The 18,545-nt window shown below is 37.7% G+C and overlaps 1 protein-coding gene across 1 annotated transcript; it reads left to right on the forward strand.

Annotated features, from left to right (window-relative positions):
- Window positions 1-271: 271 nt before the first annotated feature.
- MAT1A (methionine adenosyltransferase 1A) lies at window positions 272-17,674 on the forward strand. The gene is made up of 9 exons (XM_009641949.2): window positions 272-405; window positions 7,603-7,680; window positions 8,534-8,656; window positions 10,343-10,455; window positions 12,003-12,146; window positions 12,879-13,097; window positions 16,118-16,300; window positions 16,794-16,927; window positions 17,572-17,674. The coding sequence occupies exons 1-9, from the start codon at window positions 312-314 to the stop codon at window positions 17,672-17,674; spliced, it is 1,191 nt and encodes a 396-aa protein (XP_009640244.1). The 5' UTR covers window positions 272-311.
- The last annotated feature ends 871 nt before the right edge of the window (window positions 17,675-18,545 follow it).

Consider the following 18,545-nt stretch of genomic DNA (forward strand, 5'->3'; position numbering starts at 1 on the left):
AATGGGCTCTTCCATTTTCCTCACATGATTATCTAGACACTTTCACTTTTCCATATATAGGAGCAGCTCAGGGACTGACAGATCAGGCTAGGTAGGGATACAGACTTCAGGCACATGCATACTCCTTGCATGTGTACACAGATGCAAGCACATGCTGACTTCACACACTGAAATCCAAGTTAGTGTAAGAGGCGATAAGTGAAGACAGCGATAGTCCTGCTGATAAAGAACGTCTCCTTTAAGAGAAGGCACTAAAGGTAGAACTCTTCAACCACTGTTTATAATAATCCATCAGGAGCAGCATCGGAATCATGAATGGGCCAGTGGATGGTTTATGTGATTTCACGCTGGATGATGAAGGGGCTTTCATGTTCACATCAGAGTCAGTGGGAGAAGGACATCCAGGTAAGAAACCAGCTCTGGCAAATGTGTAAAAAAAAAAAAATTTTCATTTAAAATGTTTTAAAATCCTGAAGAAGAATTAATCTGCTATTAATTTTATTATAGAAGTGATTTCTAACAGGGTGCTTTTTACTTTATTTCTATTGGACCTTGTCCATATAGACTATAGAACCGCTATAACTTGAGTGCTTCCAACAGGAATTCACATGTGTTGCAGGGGGTGTGTTACACTGAGGAGGGCAGTGGGGTTTATGGTTGCTGCTGCTTCCCTTTCATCTGAATTTCTTCCAGTATCACTGTGGAGACACTACTGTATCTCTGATAGTCTCAAGTTTCACATATGGATAAGAATGCATAGCTTGCTTCTCAAGTTCCATGTCTTTATGGGCCCTGCATAACTGTCCTGCATATATACTATGCTCTAAACTGTCACCCATGACAGGAATATCTCTAAGCAGGCTATTTTAAAGGTTTTGAAAATCAATGGTCCCAGCAGCTGTACATGGCAAAGTTGCTGATTTTTTCCCCCCATTCCATCATCTGATGCAATATATAGAATTCTTAAGCAAATAGTGGACAGTTATTTGCTAAACTTTATGTATGGTCAGCAGAGCTTAGTTCAATTTTATTGAAAACAAATGTTCATCCACCATAAATATGTACCTTATGTCAACAGCAAGTCTTCCCCCAAATGAGGCCAGGGGACAATAGACTGTTTGATGTCCTGAAAAGTGTATTTATTTTAGAAGCCAGTTTGGCGTCCTGCGCCTTTTGCGATAATAAGGCTTTTTCAGGTCTGTACTCGTGTTATGTGAGTAAATCATAAACGGGTGGAATGACACAGCAGAGAATAAAAAGGTCAGTGACAAGAATTTTATGTCTATAATTGTGGTACTCTTCTACAATATTAATTTATTACTGCAGATCAAATCCATGGCTGATGCAATTGAGTACATCTCTGTCAATGTCAAGGCAGCTACATCAAGTTAAGCCAGTTGGGGTTCTTTCTGATGTAACACAATTGGAAAATGACAACGACGTTTGGTCCTTGGGACATAGGTCCTGTCCCAAATTTATATATAATTACATCTAGCGTCTGTAGCGCAATGTAATTTCAACAGGAAGAATAACATTATACAATATGGTAATTTTAAATTGATGGTGGTATTTCCAAAGATGAGAGGTAACAATTTATGCTACTCTAGTCATTATTTTTAATCCCCCTGGGGCAATAGTAGATAAGCCTCAGAACAGGAAGAGTTCAACTGAGTCCCCATGTTTAGCTTTGTCCCTTGGTTTCTGTCCTTTACCAATTCTCTTTTGTCTTGTTTCTTGTTTTCGAATTTGGCCTATTTTTCAGTTCTTATTCACACTTTTTTTCTATTCACACATTCTTCTTTACTTCCAAAAACTCTGTTGGCATCAGGAGGCCTTCTTTTAAGCCCTGTGAGCATTATTTCCCTCCTATGCTGAAATACTGGCCTTTGAGAACCAACGATACTGCTGGTTAGATTTGTGTAGGGCCTCCCATCCGGCAGGGGTTCCCAGATCTCCGGGTTACAGTGAGACGCAAAGTGGGAACCCAAGGGTCTTATTGTAGAGGGAGTGGAAAGCTGAGATTTACTCAGACATTTTCAAGACTGTGATGCTTATACCTTCTTAAACAGCCTAGGTCTTCATGTAGGGTACTGAAAACCCAAACACCTATGACAAAGGAAAGATCTGTATTTTCCGGATCAAGGGAGGACAGGTTGACAGTAAGTAACTCTGGGTGGTCCTGCAAATTCTTGTTCCTGAACACAGCCCCACAATAGGTTTTAATCGTCTCAGTGATAGCTCTAGTTTCTGACAGCACACTGATCACCCTTACATCCTGGCCAGCACCCCTTTTCCCTGTCCGTGGTTTTACATGAGAGGTGTAGACATGCCGTTAGGTTTTTATCATCCAGGAAAATCTCGACTGTTTCTTAAAAGGGTCCTGGTGTCTGAGGCTGTAGTTGGGCTTCTGACATTATCTGTAGCACTATAATTTTATTGTGAGTTTTGAGTTCCTCTGTTTGATACCAAATGGATAATTTGTGTGTTCTTGATTATTTCTCTTCTGTATGTGATAGTATAATTTTGCTAGAGGGCATTATGTGAAGTAAAGATCCTGAACCAGATCTTTGTCTGGTGGAAATTTGAATTGTTCTGATTATATTAGCTGACTATTGAATGTTTTAATGGAGACTTCCTTCTTAATAAACAAAGCAGGAGAAATTACATGCTTATTTATTTGGGTGTACAGCCTTATACCTGTGCAATGCCTGCGAGTAGCGTGTCACTAAGAAGCCCAAATTCCACAGAAGCAAGTAATAGCTGGCAATAATTAATGTACAGGTATTACCTATGCTCCCCAAAGACTTCATAGAAACCTCTGTTTATCCCATCCAAATTCTTCAAAATCACTTGGGTATACAATTTAGGACTTCCTTCCAGAAGGTCTGTAATCTTGGCCTTTAGTGGGGTAAATTCTAAACTCTCTGAAGACTTACAAGTGACTTCTTCATTTCAATACAATACAAGCACATAGATAGCAGCCTGGGGAAGAGAAAGATTTTTTTTTTTTTTTAGATAGCTAGTTTTTGTCACTGCTCCATTTTGCTGTGTTCAGTAGTGTCTGTCTGTGCTGCACAATGGTTTCACTGTGCTTTGAAAGGCATTGTGTGTTTCTCTGACCCACAATGTCTTACAGGTGCCAAACAACTTAGGATTAATTCCTTCCCCTATCTGGTGTGACTTCAGGTGGAATTGCCTGCAAACAGAATGTCATTCAGTTTTCCAGTAAGTATCAAGGAATGTCTTTAACAATGTCAGAGAAAACATCTGCTAAAAGCACCCTCAGATTTTCAACCACATTAAAAGCATGTGTTTATCTTCTGGATATTCACAGAAAAAAAATCACAAAAGAAAAAAACCAAAACCAGAAAATGTAGATTTTTGCAGCAAGTTGGTGCTTGCATGTCTTACATTATATATATTTAACAATATACAACATTGCATATACCTAACAATATACATAGTACTTCAGTAAACAGATGTACAAGATATGCAAATGGCACAGTGTTAATATTGAAGTACCACTGCAGCTGTCAGTCAGCACTCCTCAAGAGTCTTTTAAATAGGAAAAAATGTAATACAGCACAATTCAGCTGTTCAGAGTATTTCTAGTGAAACATTTTTGGTGGAAAGCTTATTTTTTGATGAAGTGTTCATGATAAGTATCTGTGTTTCTTGATGGTTTTAATGTTTTACTAGAAAAATGAGAATATATTTTGAATATATAATCTCACATTCTAGTTTAAAATTATTTTTTCTGTTGATATAAATAATGTATCATTACAAATACTGAATATTATTTTGATGATCACAGTTTTTAAGGAAATCAACCATACCTTTTGAAATGTTCAATGTTTATTATATTTACTACAGCATCAAAGCCAGAAGTGTGGTTGTACCTGTTGTGCTTCAAAGGGTGGAGCTTTTTTGAATTAAATTTTGAGTTGTTGCTGCTGTTCATAGATTTGTGTGTGTGTATATGGTGAATCCGTGGAACTGAATTCTTGGCAAGGTCCTGAGAACTTGCAGATGTCACAGCTTGTGTTAGGCTTTTACATAGTCTAGATTGATGTGACAAACTCATGGCCAACTACCTGGAAAACTGTGAAGCTCCTTTTAATTATTCGAGAAGACTTTTGTTGTTGAATGCCTTCTTCATTTGACTACTGGGCATTTGAGTAGGGTTTATCATCAGCTCCCCGAGATTAATTCATTCCTTTTATAGTTAGCAAGAGTTGGTTTGCAGCTAATCGACATCTCTGCCACCAGGCAGGGTCTCTAGGATGATTTGATTTCACGAAAAGAATGCATGGTTATCTAATACTTTCCTGCTCAGTCAAGAAATCCTGTAATATTAATCCTATTGGGTGGTAGTTCACTACATGAAGGTATGCACAAACTGAATACCTACTACATCATTTTAATGGGGTGGTCCATTATACTTTCTCTATTTCCAAAAAAAGAAGGGAGGAAAAAAAAAGGAAGGACATAGTGGACAAACATATCCTGTCACGTATAGCAGCTATTAAGAGAAATGGGATGGTTGAGATGAGAAATTTAAATAACAGAATGAAGGGTGCACAAAGCCTGCTAAGCATTGCTAAAAATAGAATGCCTGGTTTTATTTTACACCAGAGACCTTTACTAATAGACATGCCTTTGATTTCATGCATTAATCAGGCAATCATCCAGCCAGATTTCTCTTTCCAGTCTTGATAGATATATATCTGTATCTGTATTTGGATCTAGTTGCACCAGAACTGTTGGCTGTTGCACCAACGATCAGATATGGCATGAATTGTCAAACTGATTTGTCTCAGCTTATTTTAATCTAAAGGTATGCTATCAGCATAGAAGATTAAATTTTTCTAATTTATTATTTTAATTGATTAAATTCTCACATAGATTTTAAAGACCACAAGGGACCTCTAATATATAGTTTGGTCTGACTTTCCTGCACAGGCAATAATATTTCATGCAAGAATTCTTCAAACAAACATGCTAGTAAATGATGGTTGAATTTCATTCATACCTTTTAAAAAGATATCAAATTTTAATCTAGAGATTTGAAGGAACAAGGAATCCTGTATATATCTAGATGAATGGTTTCAATGGCTCTCACCCTTTTAAGATTTTCCTTTTTGAGTCTTTATCTGTCTCTCTTTAATTCCCAGCTATCAAAGGTAGTTACATCATTTCCCATCAGACAAAAACATTTCTCTCAGCATATTTTCTGTAGGTTTTTAGAGACAGTGAACCCAATGCCTATTAGGATTTCCTCTGGTAGGTTGCCTTTTGTTCAGTCTTATAAAACTGGACCGAGCTTGATTGATTTCACCCTCTTAAGATACACTTTTCTGATTTTGGGACATTCTCCTCAGTCTGTCCTAAACCTTCCTGCAGCTTCTTAGCATCATCTTTGGAATACCACCACCAAAGTCTACTATTTCTGTAGTAGTCTCACTAATGCTATTCTATGGAGATAATTTCATTTCTATGGATGACTGTTCATCTGGTTTTCCATCATGGTCTTTTCAGGGTGACAGTTTGTAAGACAAACTCTCCCCTTCTGTAAATGTGGACTATGGTTTTTGTTCATGAATGTTTTCTGTGTTATTTCTCTGAGAGGGAAGTGAAAGACATGCTTTTCTACCTACCAATATCCATGAAATACAGTAGATACTAATGATACAGTTAATTTAAAAACCCCAAAACCATAAAAACATCCGATTAAATCTTCACTTACTGATTTCACTGACTACTATGGCTAATGCTCCCTTGAAACATTTAATGAAAGTTTTAGTTTATAAATTAATTTCAACCACAGCATGCAAAACCAACATAAGGTTCTTTGTACCAGAGAGCTGCCACAAGGAAAAATGAGGATGAATTAGACATATGGTATGACCTGTACTTTTCTTCAATGTTTTGGAAAGAATGCATCTAATATCCCGGTATGGCACATACCGGGATATTAGACACTTATAGGGAACTTAGGCAAACATGGGACACTGGTATCTAATGCAAGTGAGACATGTTTCATGTGGAACAAGGACAGGGATAAAGGTTGTTCCTGGCATAGAAAATCTGGGTGGTGACAAAAAGACTACAAAGCAGTCCCAGTCACTAGCAGTTTACTGCAGGGCATTGGACCTACACTGAGAAGGTCATGCTATACCAGTTGCTCTGTTGTCGCACGCAGGTAATAAAAAATTACATATTTTTGTCAATAATGTTTGCTTTTATGCTTGAAAATACGGCTACATTTCCTTATAAAAATGGAAACTTTGAAGAGAGCAAGCAGAGATACATTTTAATCACTCCTGCCACCTTTGTCCCCAGTCTTGCTAAACAAGGTTCATTTGGACTTCTAACTAAATTGCAAGAATGGTGTCTGATTCCTGTTTGGTAATAATTGTCCCAAATTTAGTAATCCATGTACAGTTCTTGCAAGGCAGAAAGTTCCAATGCAGCCTACATTGGCTAATTGTCTTTTGTGTTTGTTCTTTTTGTGTTGAAGTGGTTAATACGGGAGATAAGAGTGTCAGAATCATATTAGTTCTCTAGTCTTTGATTTGTCCCTCTTAGCTAAATGTACACCTTCCTCATGAAAATAAATGAGAGTTTATTTTGACTTGAGGTTAAATGGATTAAAAGTCTCTAATGACATACTCTTACAAAATCTTGCTTTCCAACCGATTGTCTTGCAAATGGCAAGGCAGGAGATTAATTTATTTTGCCACGCAGCATGTTATGGCAACATGTAAACATAATATGCAATATTAGACAGTTTTAACATAAATCAATAAAACTAAAATATATGAGAAAAAATACTGTTTTCATGTGGAAGGCATTGTTATGGGTGCTGCCCTTTTGTGTTCATTAGATTAGCCACATGATTTGTTTAAAAAGGTAAGAAAGAAAAGAAAGAAAAAGAGAAAAGACTACTCTGATAAACCTGAGCTGAAACCTTCGTGTTTGGGAAGTAACTGGAGATATACTCAAGATTTACCCAGTTGGTAACCCCTTGCTTCTGCACGCGCTGCTCGCTCCCCTGTCTCAGGTGGGTTGCAAGGATCATTAGAAGACGGTATTGCAGGATGGTAGGAAGCAGTAAGAAGAAGCAAACCTGAAACAGCTTTGCGCTGTGCAGGGTTTACCAGAAGTGGTGTTCTGGTCCGTTCTATCTTTCTGTTAGGGAGATGGAAGTTGGTAGTGGAATATCACCTTCATGTTAGAATACCACTGATGTGGAGTGCATGCTGCGTTGGTTTGTGGTGTTAGAGGAGAAGGCTGGGAGTAAAGCCTCAGCCTCTCAGGTAATTCCATGTGTAACATACTTGTTTCACACTTAAGTGCAGAAAACTACGTGTAAAGTTATAGTCAGTATTAGTTTGCACCAGTAAGTAAATTCCCCATTGTACCTACTGGTTTTGCTTGCAGGATATTTCATATGTCTTTCTATTTAGTTAGCTTAAATACTCCAGTAGTACGCAATAAAAGAATTCCTTGCTGAAACGCCTACCTATTCAAAGTGATGCAAACAGTCCATGTTTTGTATTCAGTGCTATGGTTTTGAATCACAACTTTGATGCCTTGCAGATAAAATCTGTGATCAAATCAGTGATGCTGTACTAGACGCCCATCTCAAACAGGACCCAAATGCCAAGGTTGCTTGTGGTAAGTTGTTTGCTGCTTTGCTTTAAGTCATCATCATTCACCGTTCTTTTTTTATTATGTTTGCATAGAGGTTGATGCTATCATCTGCTAACTCATTTTACTCTCAAAAAATTACATAAGAATTACAGTCTTCAAGAGAAGGAGAGACGAGAAGAAACAGTAAAAGATTTATAAAAACTGAAGCCTAAGCAGGCTGTAGGGTAGTTATTTCTGTGTGTGGACTGAATTTTCCTGGAAGGAACAGATTGGGCTTCATTACAATTGATTTTTGAAATAACATTTGGATGTTTTGTTGAAAAGTTCATTTACTATATTCAATAAAGTACTGATTTTTCACTCCAAGTCCCCATAACTGCTTGTTTTTTGAAATCTCTTGAGAAAGAGTTGTACCATCAACCCTCAGGTCATTGCCCCAATTCGTGTATTATGTAACTAAATCCCATCTTCAGATTCTTCCACCTGGGACTGGAGGCAAGTTTTCAAAATAGTTGATCACTGATGAGTTTTATTTAATCTCAGTACGTATCTTAGAGTGATTAAGGATTAAGTGGATTTAGAAATCACAGCTTAATGCTACATTTCCCTAAATCTGTGCCTATCACTGGATCATGCTTAGTGTTTTGGCTTTCCCATCTGTAAATTGGACATATTAGTCCTTTCCTTGCTTCCAGACATACATTGAATAGGAAAATAATTTGTTGTAGAAGGAGCTAATACTGCTAAAAATATGGGTAGAAAGGACTTACACTGTATATACCCAGTAGATGTCTCAAAATCACCATAATCACATAGTTATTTGTTTTAGTGGGCTGGGTTATTCTGCTGTTGTAATCCTGGTTTCATCTCTTTTCAGAGACAGTATGTAAGACAGGAATGGTGTTGCTCTGTGGGGAGATCACATCTCGTGCTATTGTGGATTATCAACGAGTTGTCCGAGATGCAATTAGACATATTGGCTATGATGATTCAGCTAAAGGTTGGTGGAAAAACTCATGAAATCTTTGAAGAGCAAGCAATAGGCAACTGCAAAAACAGGTCTGTCACCAGTTCCATGTATGGGCTTTAGCAAGCCTGATGAAAACTGAATAGCCTGTGTGAAAGCTGCTTATGTGGTGCTGTGTGATACACTTTCTGGATTTATCCCAGCAAGTAGAAATACCATCATATATTAGTTAAAACTGAAAGGAAGTAGGCAGAATATACTTTGAACTGGCCTGGTATTAGGCCAGAATAGTTAACTGTAGCTTAAGCCACAGAATCTACCATTCCTCCAAACCTGTGAGAACTCGAATCTCAGTTATTCACTTGGCAAGCCAATTGATGCATCTTGGTGCGAAAGAGAGGGAAGAAGAAACCTAGTTCATTTCGTTATACCATTATACATGGATTCTGTGGTAGCATTGAGAATTCCCAGTTGTAAAGCAGGTTCTCACTGTGCAAGGTTCTCTGTTATCTCTGAACAACTCCTCCTACACTGAGGAGTTTCCAGTCCAAATCTGGTTTGTATAATGTACAAATGATAAAAAAGACAAAATGCTTTATATGCCAGACACATTTCACTCTCTGATTTGCCATGTATCTGTTTATACATTACAAATATTCCAAGTATAGTTACAGTAAAGTGTATTTTCTAAGAGCTTTTGGTTAAAACAAGTTGTTTCCTGCAGTCCCTTAATTGCTATTGCATTTACAGGGAAATTTTGGTGGGAGAATATTATAGAAGCACATCTGCATGTTATTTCCACCATCATGTAAAAGCAGTGCTTTCAGAAAATGCTGACAGATCTAGCGGGTCATAAGTCTCCTTTTTATCTTAACTGCCAAAAATGATAAGGAGCTATGCAGTGACCCAGTAGAAAACAATTTCTATGCAGAAGTAAAACAAAAATCTAAAACAATTGCACAAAGAAATAAATTTTTTTTTTTCTACATAGCCTACTTAAAAGAGGGCGATGAGCATTCTTCAAATGGATCATATGCATATGGAAGTGTATATATGTTGTATTGGCTGAATGTGAGTTTGGTCAGCAGTTCCCGGTAGCTACATTTCTAGGGATGGTTGGATTTGGAGAGAAGCAAGTTACTATTAATATACCTAGGAACAGGTGGAAAATTTTGCCATGATATTCTGTAAGTCTTTCAATTTCTCTTTAAAACCTTCCTTTTGGTCTTTGAGAGTCATGTAAAGTAAATTCCTGCTTCCAGATTTGCTGTGAGACTTGAATCTGGTTTTTTCTCTATGATTCTCACAAGAGCTCCCACGAGAGATTTAGATACTGACACTGCTTTGCATGTATTACAAATAATGTATCAGAGAGCGAAGTCTTCAGCTGCTGAAAACATCAGCTCCTAGGAATTTCAGTAGAGGTTTTAAATACTATTTATTTGGGAGAGGCTGATTATTTAATTTTTTTCACTAGTTTTCTGCACTTAACAATTCATAATCTGAATTGGCTTGGTACAGGGTGCCAATGCAAGAGAAAACAAGCAGTAACAAGCAAGAAAGGTTGTATTGACCAAGAAATTAAGTAAAAATAGCATTTAGGTTGCGAGTTCTGAAGGCGGTATCCTTCAGAATGAAAATTCTGTCATATGGTTCCATGTTACTTTCCTTAATTGTGACAGAAAAAGCTAATTTGCTGCTATTCTTTTTTCCAAATAGGCTTTGACTACAAGACTTGTAATGTTTTAGTGGCACTGGAACAGCAGTCACCTGATATTGCCCAAGGTGTTCATCTACACAGGGATGAAGAGGATGTTGGTGCTGGAGATCAGGTAGGCATGACATCACATCTAAAACATCAAAGCTATTTGAATGGAAAGTTTACCCCTTCTCGTTGCCCTATTTTCTGAATCAAGACCCATGTGAAGATTTCCACACTTCCACCTTGGGCTAGCCCAGAATAAAACCCATATTTTTATTAAAACAGTTGGAATTCTTTGAGGGCAGACTTTTGCCTGGTGTTTGTTATAGCACTCTGTGCAAGTCAAGAGAGCTCTGGCAGTTTTAGTAGCTGAGGATGTGTCCTTTAGAACTTAGCAAAGGTTTTTTGCTTATGTATTTCATGTTTTTGTTGAGCAGCTTTAGATTCAGTAGACCATTCATCTTGCAGCCAGACTTGTCTTGTAAGATGGAATAAACAAAGGATCTTTTTGCTTTCACAGAGGTCTTGAGATTTTACACAGCAAAAAATTAGGTGGTTTCAACTGTCTGTAGCATTAGTACAATGAAGGTAAATATGCCAGAGTACTTTCAATTCTCACTTATTTCCCAGAGGCAGCTATTGTAATAGGTGTTCCACATAATTAAGGCTGTCCAAGCTGCATTTCTATGAGCTAAATACCACATGTAGGTAATTATGGTGTGTTCCCAAGGGAAAGATGCTAACATAAAAATTCCGTAATGTGACTGATGCCAGTATGAGTGAGTTTAACATTTACAGTAGTTATCATTAGTAGTAATATCTAGTTTATAACAATGCTGTTGAGAACCATAAGTAGAGATATCAGAGTCCAGGAACCAAGTTAATATTGTTCAAAAAACCCTTGAGTACTAAATTAAAATGCTTTTATGCTGTCATGGGAACATAATGCTACATAAGATGAAATGATATCTGACTTCCTTTGGCACTTTGATGGCCTCCCTTCCCATTGTATCAAAGTACCTCCCTGTCTTAAATTTTTTGGTTTTTGTTTTTTGTATCACGACATAAGGAGGAAGAAAATGCTGCTAACTCTATTTAACAAATAATGATCTGATGCAGGGAACATGCTTGAATAACACTAGAAGCTGTGACTAGAAGTGTGTGGCACTGCAAATCTGAGATGGGTGCCTTAAACTGTTGAATGGTACATCCTTAACGCAGTATTCAAATCCCATTCCACTGAAATGTCAGGTGTGATCTGCAGTATACGTGTGTCTGTATTCATACATCAAAGATTCTGCAGCCTGTCCAGGCTAGTGATAACACCTTTCCTATGGCAGAACAGTCCTGAAATTGTTTTGGTCAAACAGATTTTTTTTTTTTTTCATATGAAAGAACCTGATTTTTTTTGTTTTTTTCAGAAATGTTTCTGTTTCTGTCCAGGTTTCCAGCTCAATATGTAAATCTTCAGGCTTTCAGTGAAAAATTCTAGGAACGTGGTTTGTTTCTCATTGCACTATAACATGTTGGAGCCTGATCTAAGTTTCTTGGACTGTAATGTAAAATAGTAGAAAATATACCTGAGGGTACTGTTTATGCTTTGCTTCAGATGAAATCTCATTGCCTTTGGTTGTGGTGCTTTTAACAGTGATTGAAGTGTCTCTCCTCCTCCTGTAGGGTTTGATGTTTGGTTATGCAACAGATGAGACAGAAGAATGTATGCCTCTCACAATTATTCTTGCTCATAAACTGAATGCCAGGTTAGCAGAGCTGAGGCGTAATGGAGAACTTCCTTGGCTGAGGCCTGACTCTAAAACACAGGTAAATACTAATTTTGTTCCTTCTTTTTTTTTCTGTTCTACTAACAAAAGGGCATTCCAGTCGCTTATGGATAGTACAGATAGTTTAAAACTACCACTTTCTCTTTTCCAGAAATCTTAAATATTTTTAAAGACAGCAACTGATGGTGTTCAGAGTATCAGGATAACCTACAAGTAGCAGATAAAGCATTTCAACTGCTTATGATACTGTCTCCTTGACAGTTGGAAAATGGTTTATGTGTATCAGAGTGCTAGGAGCACTTCACCACCTACCAGGCAAGAAACATTTAACCCTTCAGACCTAAGCGGTCTGTGCTCATTCGGGAAGTGATGGGAAATTCAAAGGATTTATTTGTATTTAGGGATTCGGGCTGGCCTTTTTGAAGATGCACTGAGAATGTAGATTTCTGAGGCCTGGCAGTTTAGCTGGAAATCCCAACCAAAAGATGCATTTTGGACAATTTCATAGGAAATGAGATTGTCCATATTGGATCTCTTTTTTTTTTTTTTTTTTTTTTTTTTTTTTTTTTTCTCACCACTGCAAGAACAAAGAATGAGAAAGTAGGCTTCTTCTCTCATACCTTGGCAACGTCAGCAGTGATCATTATGTCAGCATTGACATTTTGCTACAAATATGCTCTTGGAATAGCATAGCATGTCATTTGATGTAGACCAGTAATACATTTTATAGCAACTTTGGTTTTTTCTTCCTCCCTCTCCCTGTTCTATTCAGGTCACGGTTCAATACACCCAGGAGAATGGAGCGGTCATCCCAGTGCGTGTTCACACCATTGTGATATCTGTGCAGCATGATGAAACCATTTCTCTGGAGAATATGCGCAGAACCCTGAAGGATCGTGTCATTCAAGCTGTTGTCCCTGCAAAATACTTGGATGAGAAAACTATTTATCACCTTCAACCTAGTGGACGTTTTGTTATTGGAGGGCCTCAGGTTTGTGTTGTATTATTTTAGTGCTTTTATCAGCTGGCCTTTCTCATTGGGTGTTGTCTTAAAAGAAATGCTCAGCTGTTTGGCATGCCTGTCCTAAGGTGTGAGAAGCAGGCTGTATAGTGGAAGCTGGAGGTGGGAGAAGCACCCAGGGTTTCATGTGCTGTATTCCAAAGTAACCTGTGAGGTCATGGTTATATCATACATACGTGGTGACTAGGCAGGCAAGTGGAGCTGAGTCTTACATTGCATGTGGAATGTACAGCCCAACTCTGGGTTTCCTCAAAGCCTCTGTGTCTAGCACCGAGTGAGGCATGCAATCCTTTCTCATGGAAAGCATGCCTTACAGAGAGAGGGACAACAGAAGGTTTACTTCTCTTACAATGAACCTGTTTTTCTGATCTGTATAGCTTGCACTGTTCTGCCTGACACCAATGAGAGCTGAAGGTGTTCCTCTGTTCTGAAAATCAGCCCCTGATAGGCTTCTCCTGGTGAGAAAATAAATGTAGCTTTTGCTTTATCTAGGCAATGCAGGAGCTGGCATTTATAATTTTATCCTGCACTCACAAAAGTCAGGCAGAACTTCCACTCTCTGTAGCATTAGGACTTCTGAGATTTAGTTTTTGAAAGCAAATTCATGATTCCTGATGTTTCAGTTTTCAGTTCCCTTCAGAACTATCACAGCAAAATTTCAAAGCTCCTTCCTGAAATTAGGTCCAATTTTACAACAAATCCAAGTAGATATTGCTTTCCTTTGCTGTTCAAATTCATTCATTTACTGGAATTTTCCAGAATTATTTCTCAGGTGCTATGTCTTTTTTACATTAGTGCCATGGGACAGGTAGGAAAGTGTTGAGATTAATCATGATAAGAATGATTATACGAAAAATGTATCTCTGTGTAGTTGAATTGGTTGTATCACTGTAATTTTGTGTATCATTGACATCCTAGACTATGGAAAGTGGAGAGGCAAACTTGAGCTGTAACTTGGAGCAAATGAACCAATGCAGCAATCATAGCTACATGCAAAACGAAGGCTACACATATGAAAATTTTGAGGTGTGCACTGAACTGCACCCGTTAAAAATGTAAATCTTTCAGGTGTGCACTGAACTACACCCATTTAAAAATGCAGTATAATTACATTTGGTAAGCCAACCGTGAATACCTTTTCTACTCTTGCGGTGAAACCGTATTGCTTATGTTTGCACATACAAACACAGGCACGTTGCAGTGTATGTTTGCAGCTTTTTAAACCTGGGAGGTTTACTTAGTATGGGTCAATCTGCCTGTGTGTCCATGGCCTTACCTCTGCTATCATCGCTTGTGCAATTTACAATAGCATTGCAGCAACCAGAAAATAACTATTTCTTTCCTTGTCTTTTATGTCTTGAACTCTCTGATAATTTTTCATAAGAGTAGTACTCTGTTTTATTTTTAACAAAGCTAGCTATGGAAGGCTGTCTTAATCTCCAGCTCAGTTCATCTAAGGAAGACACATGTATTTCACTCGGGACTTTCACCTTATGTTTTTGAGCACAATGGTACCTTGAATTCTGGCTATGGCAAAATTAGCAGTTTTGCTGCTATCACCATTTTCCCAACAGCAACACCCACTGGTACTGTGAGGACATTACAGCTCGTCACAAAAGTGATGTCCACGCACTTTACAAATACATTTGTGCTCTTTCAGCACCTTTTAAATGAAGGGTGGTTTTTTCCTTTCACCTGTCCATCTTTCTTCCTCTCACTCAGTTCTGCAGTCAAGTCATGATGGCACACAAGGTGTTCTCATTGCAACTATCTCTGCCATGAGAAATTAAGGTTTGAGTCAGGCAGAAGAACCCCAGGAGGACATGATCCTTTAGACAACCTCAGCTGCCTGCAATTCAGATTTACATCATGCTGCTTTTTTAGCAGAATGGAACAAACAGTGCCAAAGGTTTTTTTCTTTGTATATCCACAGTCTTTCTAAGAAAAACTTTGATTCTCCACTTGCATTTACTGTGCAAACATTCCAGCAGTTGAATTTTACTACAGAATTTATGATATTCTGTAGACAAAGAATTTGCCTGCACAGATTGAGACTGAATTTCAAATTTGACCATGTTTCCATTCAAGCAGGAAGCTTAAGCATTCAGTAAATTTGGGGCTCAAACAATTAGTCAGGTACTGATCAGCTAACCAAGATCAAATCAAAATATCAAATACTTGTGAGGGGCAATCAGGACAGCTGTGTGGGCAGCTAGAAGGTTGTCTGCGCTTCCTGATTTAATATTTTAGAATATTCATCTATAAGCATCTGTTCTTAGAAAGAAGCAATCCTTCTTTCCCAATCACCTGTAACTACCTACTGTTTGATACCTGTTGTGTATAGTTTAAATTATATTATTAATATTTTGAGGTTGGAAACATGTTTTTAGTACATATTTGTATGGCACTCTGTAATGATACTGCCCTGGAAGTGTTGGGTGCCAGCCTCCATGTAACGGTGTATAAGGTAGCGTTGACATACAAAAAAGTAAATACAAACCAGACATCTACTATTTAGTATTCAAAAACTTCAGATTTTGATGAAAAGATATAAAAGCCTGATACATATATTTTTTTAATAGTGTAAAATTTCTCAGGGGTTCCTATATGGCACATAGTTTGTTAGCAGTATTCTGTATTCAGTTTGGATGTGGTAGATAGGTAACTTTTAAACCAAAGATTCCATATTGTCTGGAATATTTACTTCTGAAACAGGCACTGCATGTTCTAGTTACGTGGGTGCAAGCCTGCGTCCTTGACTACCAAACACTATTTGTTGAACGGCTTGTCTCATGAATCTGGCTTTAAAAAACATTTATAGCCACTATTGTAGCTTGATGAGACAGGTTCATTCCTTCAGCTACCCCACAGCAATCCATATGCGGTGATCTTACTTCAGTGTTATTGTAGTCTTCTGAGGGATGCATAGCCTTGTTTGAGACTTATATTAAAATGGATTGTAAAATGGACAAATTATTTTACTGATTCAGGGTGATGCTGGTGTAACTGGTCGAAAGATCATTGTAGATACTTACGGTGGCTGGGGAGCCCATGGAGGTGGTGCGTTTTCTGGCAAAGACTACACGAAGGTGGACCGATCAGCTGCGTACGCAGCCCGTTGGGTGGCCAAGTCTCTTGTGAAAGCTGGGCTCTGTCGCCGTGTTCTGGTTCAGGTACGGTTTGCTATGAATGTTGTTTTTCTCAGAAAGGTTTTTCCTTTTCAGCTTTACCTTGAATACACATCATACGAGACACTGTAGTAGAAGCAGTCTTGGCAATGGCTTGGGATTGAAGAAAGGAAGACATTGATGTGCTTGGTCCAAGACCATTGTAGTGTCACTAATAGTCTCTCAGCTTCTTAAAGCTGGAACTTTCAATTTACCTTTCATTTTATTGGCCGTTTTTCTGGACATTTATTGAGCCGTCAACCCTCTAACACTTACTCTCTTGGAAATGAGCATGGGGTGACTGGATAACGGAGAAGAAAGTTATCAGAGACCTCAGCATTTTCAAAGTTTTCTCTTTTTTTCTACAAATACAGATTGCACAAATACGGGAAGTGAAGGAGAGCCCTTAGTTTTGCTAAGATGATTCACGAATGCTTTCTTCTGTTGCGTACCGAGGTGCTGTGTTTATTTGCTAACTATGGTGTCTTTTTTGCCATAGGTTTCTTATGCCATTGGGGTAGCTCATCCACTATCTATTTCACTGTTCACTTATGGAACTTCCCAAAAAACAGAGAAAGAGCTGCTGGACATTGTGCACAAAAACTTTGATCTTCGGCCTGGAGTCATTGTCAGGTATAGAAACACACAAAAAGGAAATTATCTTGGTGATCACATCCTAGAAATTATTTCTTGCAAAACCATTAGATGTTACAATGTAAGAGTCAGCCTCTTGAACTAGCAAGGGGTTGTTCCATGCACTACAAAAGAGACTTCCTCTCATTCTGTCACTCTTCACAGTTGCTACTTTTTATGGATCTACTACTAGTGTATCTTTTAAGATAACAGATGTACTTTCCAAGTTGAGCATACACTTGTATGCTCATATGAAGCATATACTTTCGGCATTTGACCTATAGAGTATGTAGAATTCAAACGAAATAAAATAACTTTTATGTTCCATGAATCTTAAGTTACTTTGCTGTGAAAAAAGATGTTTTGTTATACAAAAGGAATTGAAAGTTATTTCATCTTTTCCATTAAAATTAATAATGCTCAGTAATAAGGGCTTTTCCTATAGCCCTAAAGTACTTCACATTTAAGTTTTGTTGTCACTTTTATGGTTCTCCATTGGACATTTTCTCTGGTATGCTTGCATCTCCAGAATATATTTTCTTGTCTAAGGGCATGAAATGGATATCAACATCAGGTTTTTAATGGTAGCTATCAGGAAGTATCTTAATGTGAAGAATTTTCTCTTCTTTTTATTATACACACAGGGATTTGGACCTAAAAAAGCCCATTTACCAGAAGACTGCTTGTTATGGTCACTTTGGAAGAAATGAATTCTCATGGGAGGTGCCCAAAAAACTCGAGTTTTAACACTAGCAGCCACCCTTTAAAAACAGAAAGGAACAGAAATCCACTAATGATGAGGATGCTTCTGAAAATCAAATTTGACAGCTTTGTATTCAACAAAAGGAATTTTAGATGTTAAATGGAAAGAAAGAAAAGGATATTTTCTTGGAAATTGATTTTTTTTAACCCTCAGTGTCTTTCATTATCTAAGATATAAAGGACAGTCTGTTTTTTCAATCAGCATAAGACAACAAAATATGGTTTATTTTTTATTGCTGCTCTGTTAGTTCTTTTGATAAAGGCAAAGTATAACTCAGGTACGCAAACCAATGGCTGAACCTCAAACCTTTCATGGGCAAAGGCAAATATGACTTTCCCAATTCTGACTAAGGATCAGCAGATCTCTCGCTTCTGATTAGACAATGGGAAATTCTGGGGTCCAATTTCCTTACTGGAGTTAGCATTGCATACAGCTGGGGGTTGCTTTGATGGGAGAAGGCTGAACATTACATAACTGTAGCTCAGCTTCTTTTGTAGAAGATGTTATCATAATGTAATATTTAAATCACCTTCACTGGGTTATGTGCTGTTACTGTTGTGTTTCAATTACCTGTGTTTTTGAAACGTAAGTGTTCTATAAAACAACAATCATAGAATAAAAAGCTTTTTCCTACCATTTATGTAAAGATGCCTCTTTTACTATTTTTTTTTTTTAAATGTTGCAGTATAATGGTCCATCTCAACTCAGCCTCTTCTTGTAGGATTTTAGTTTACCAGCGTAATTGAGTTCTACTAGGTTTTGGAATTGCGATATGAATTTATCTTTCACTACAGGTGTGATCACTGTTTAGCCCTTGTGACTGATAAAAACTTGGTGAAAAAGTATTAGATTTTT

The sequence above is a fragment of the Egretta garzetta genome, unplaced genomic scaffold (genome assembly GCF_000687185.1).
Source record: "Egretta garzetta isolate BGI_Z169 unplaced genomic scaffold, ASM68718v1 scaffold56, whole genome shotgun sequence".
Lineage (NCBI taxonomy): Eukaryota > Metazoa > Chordata > Aves > Pelecaniformes > Ardeidae > Egretta > Egretta garzetta.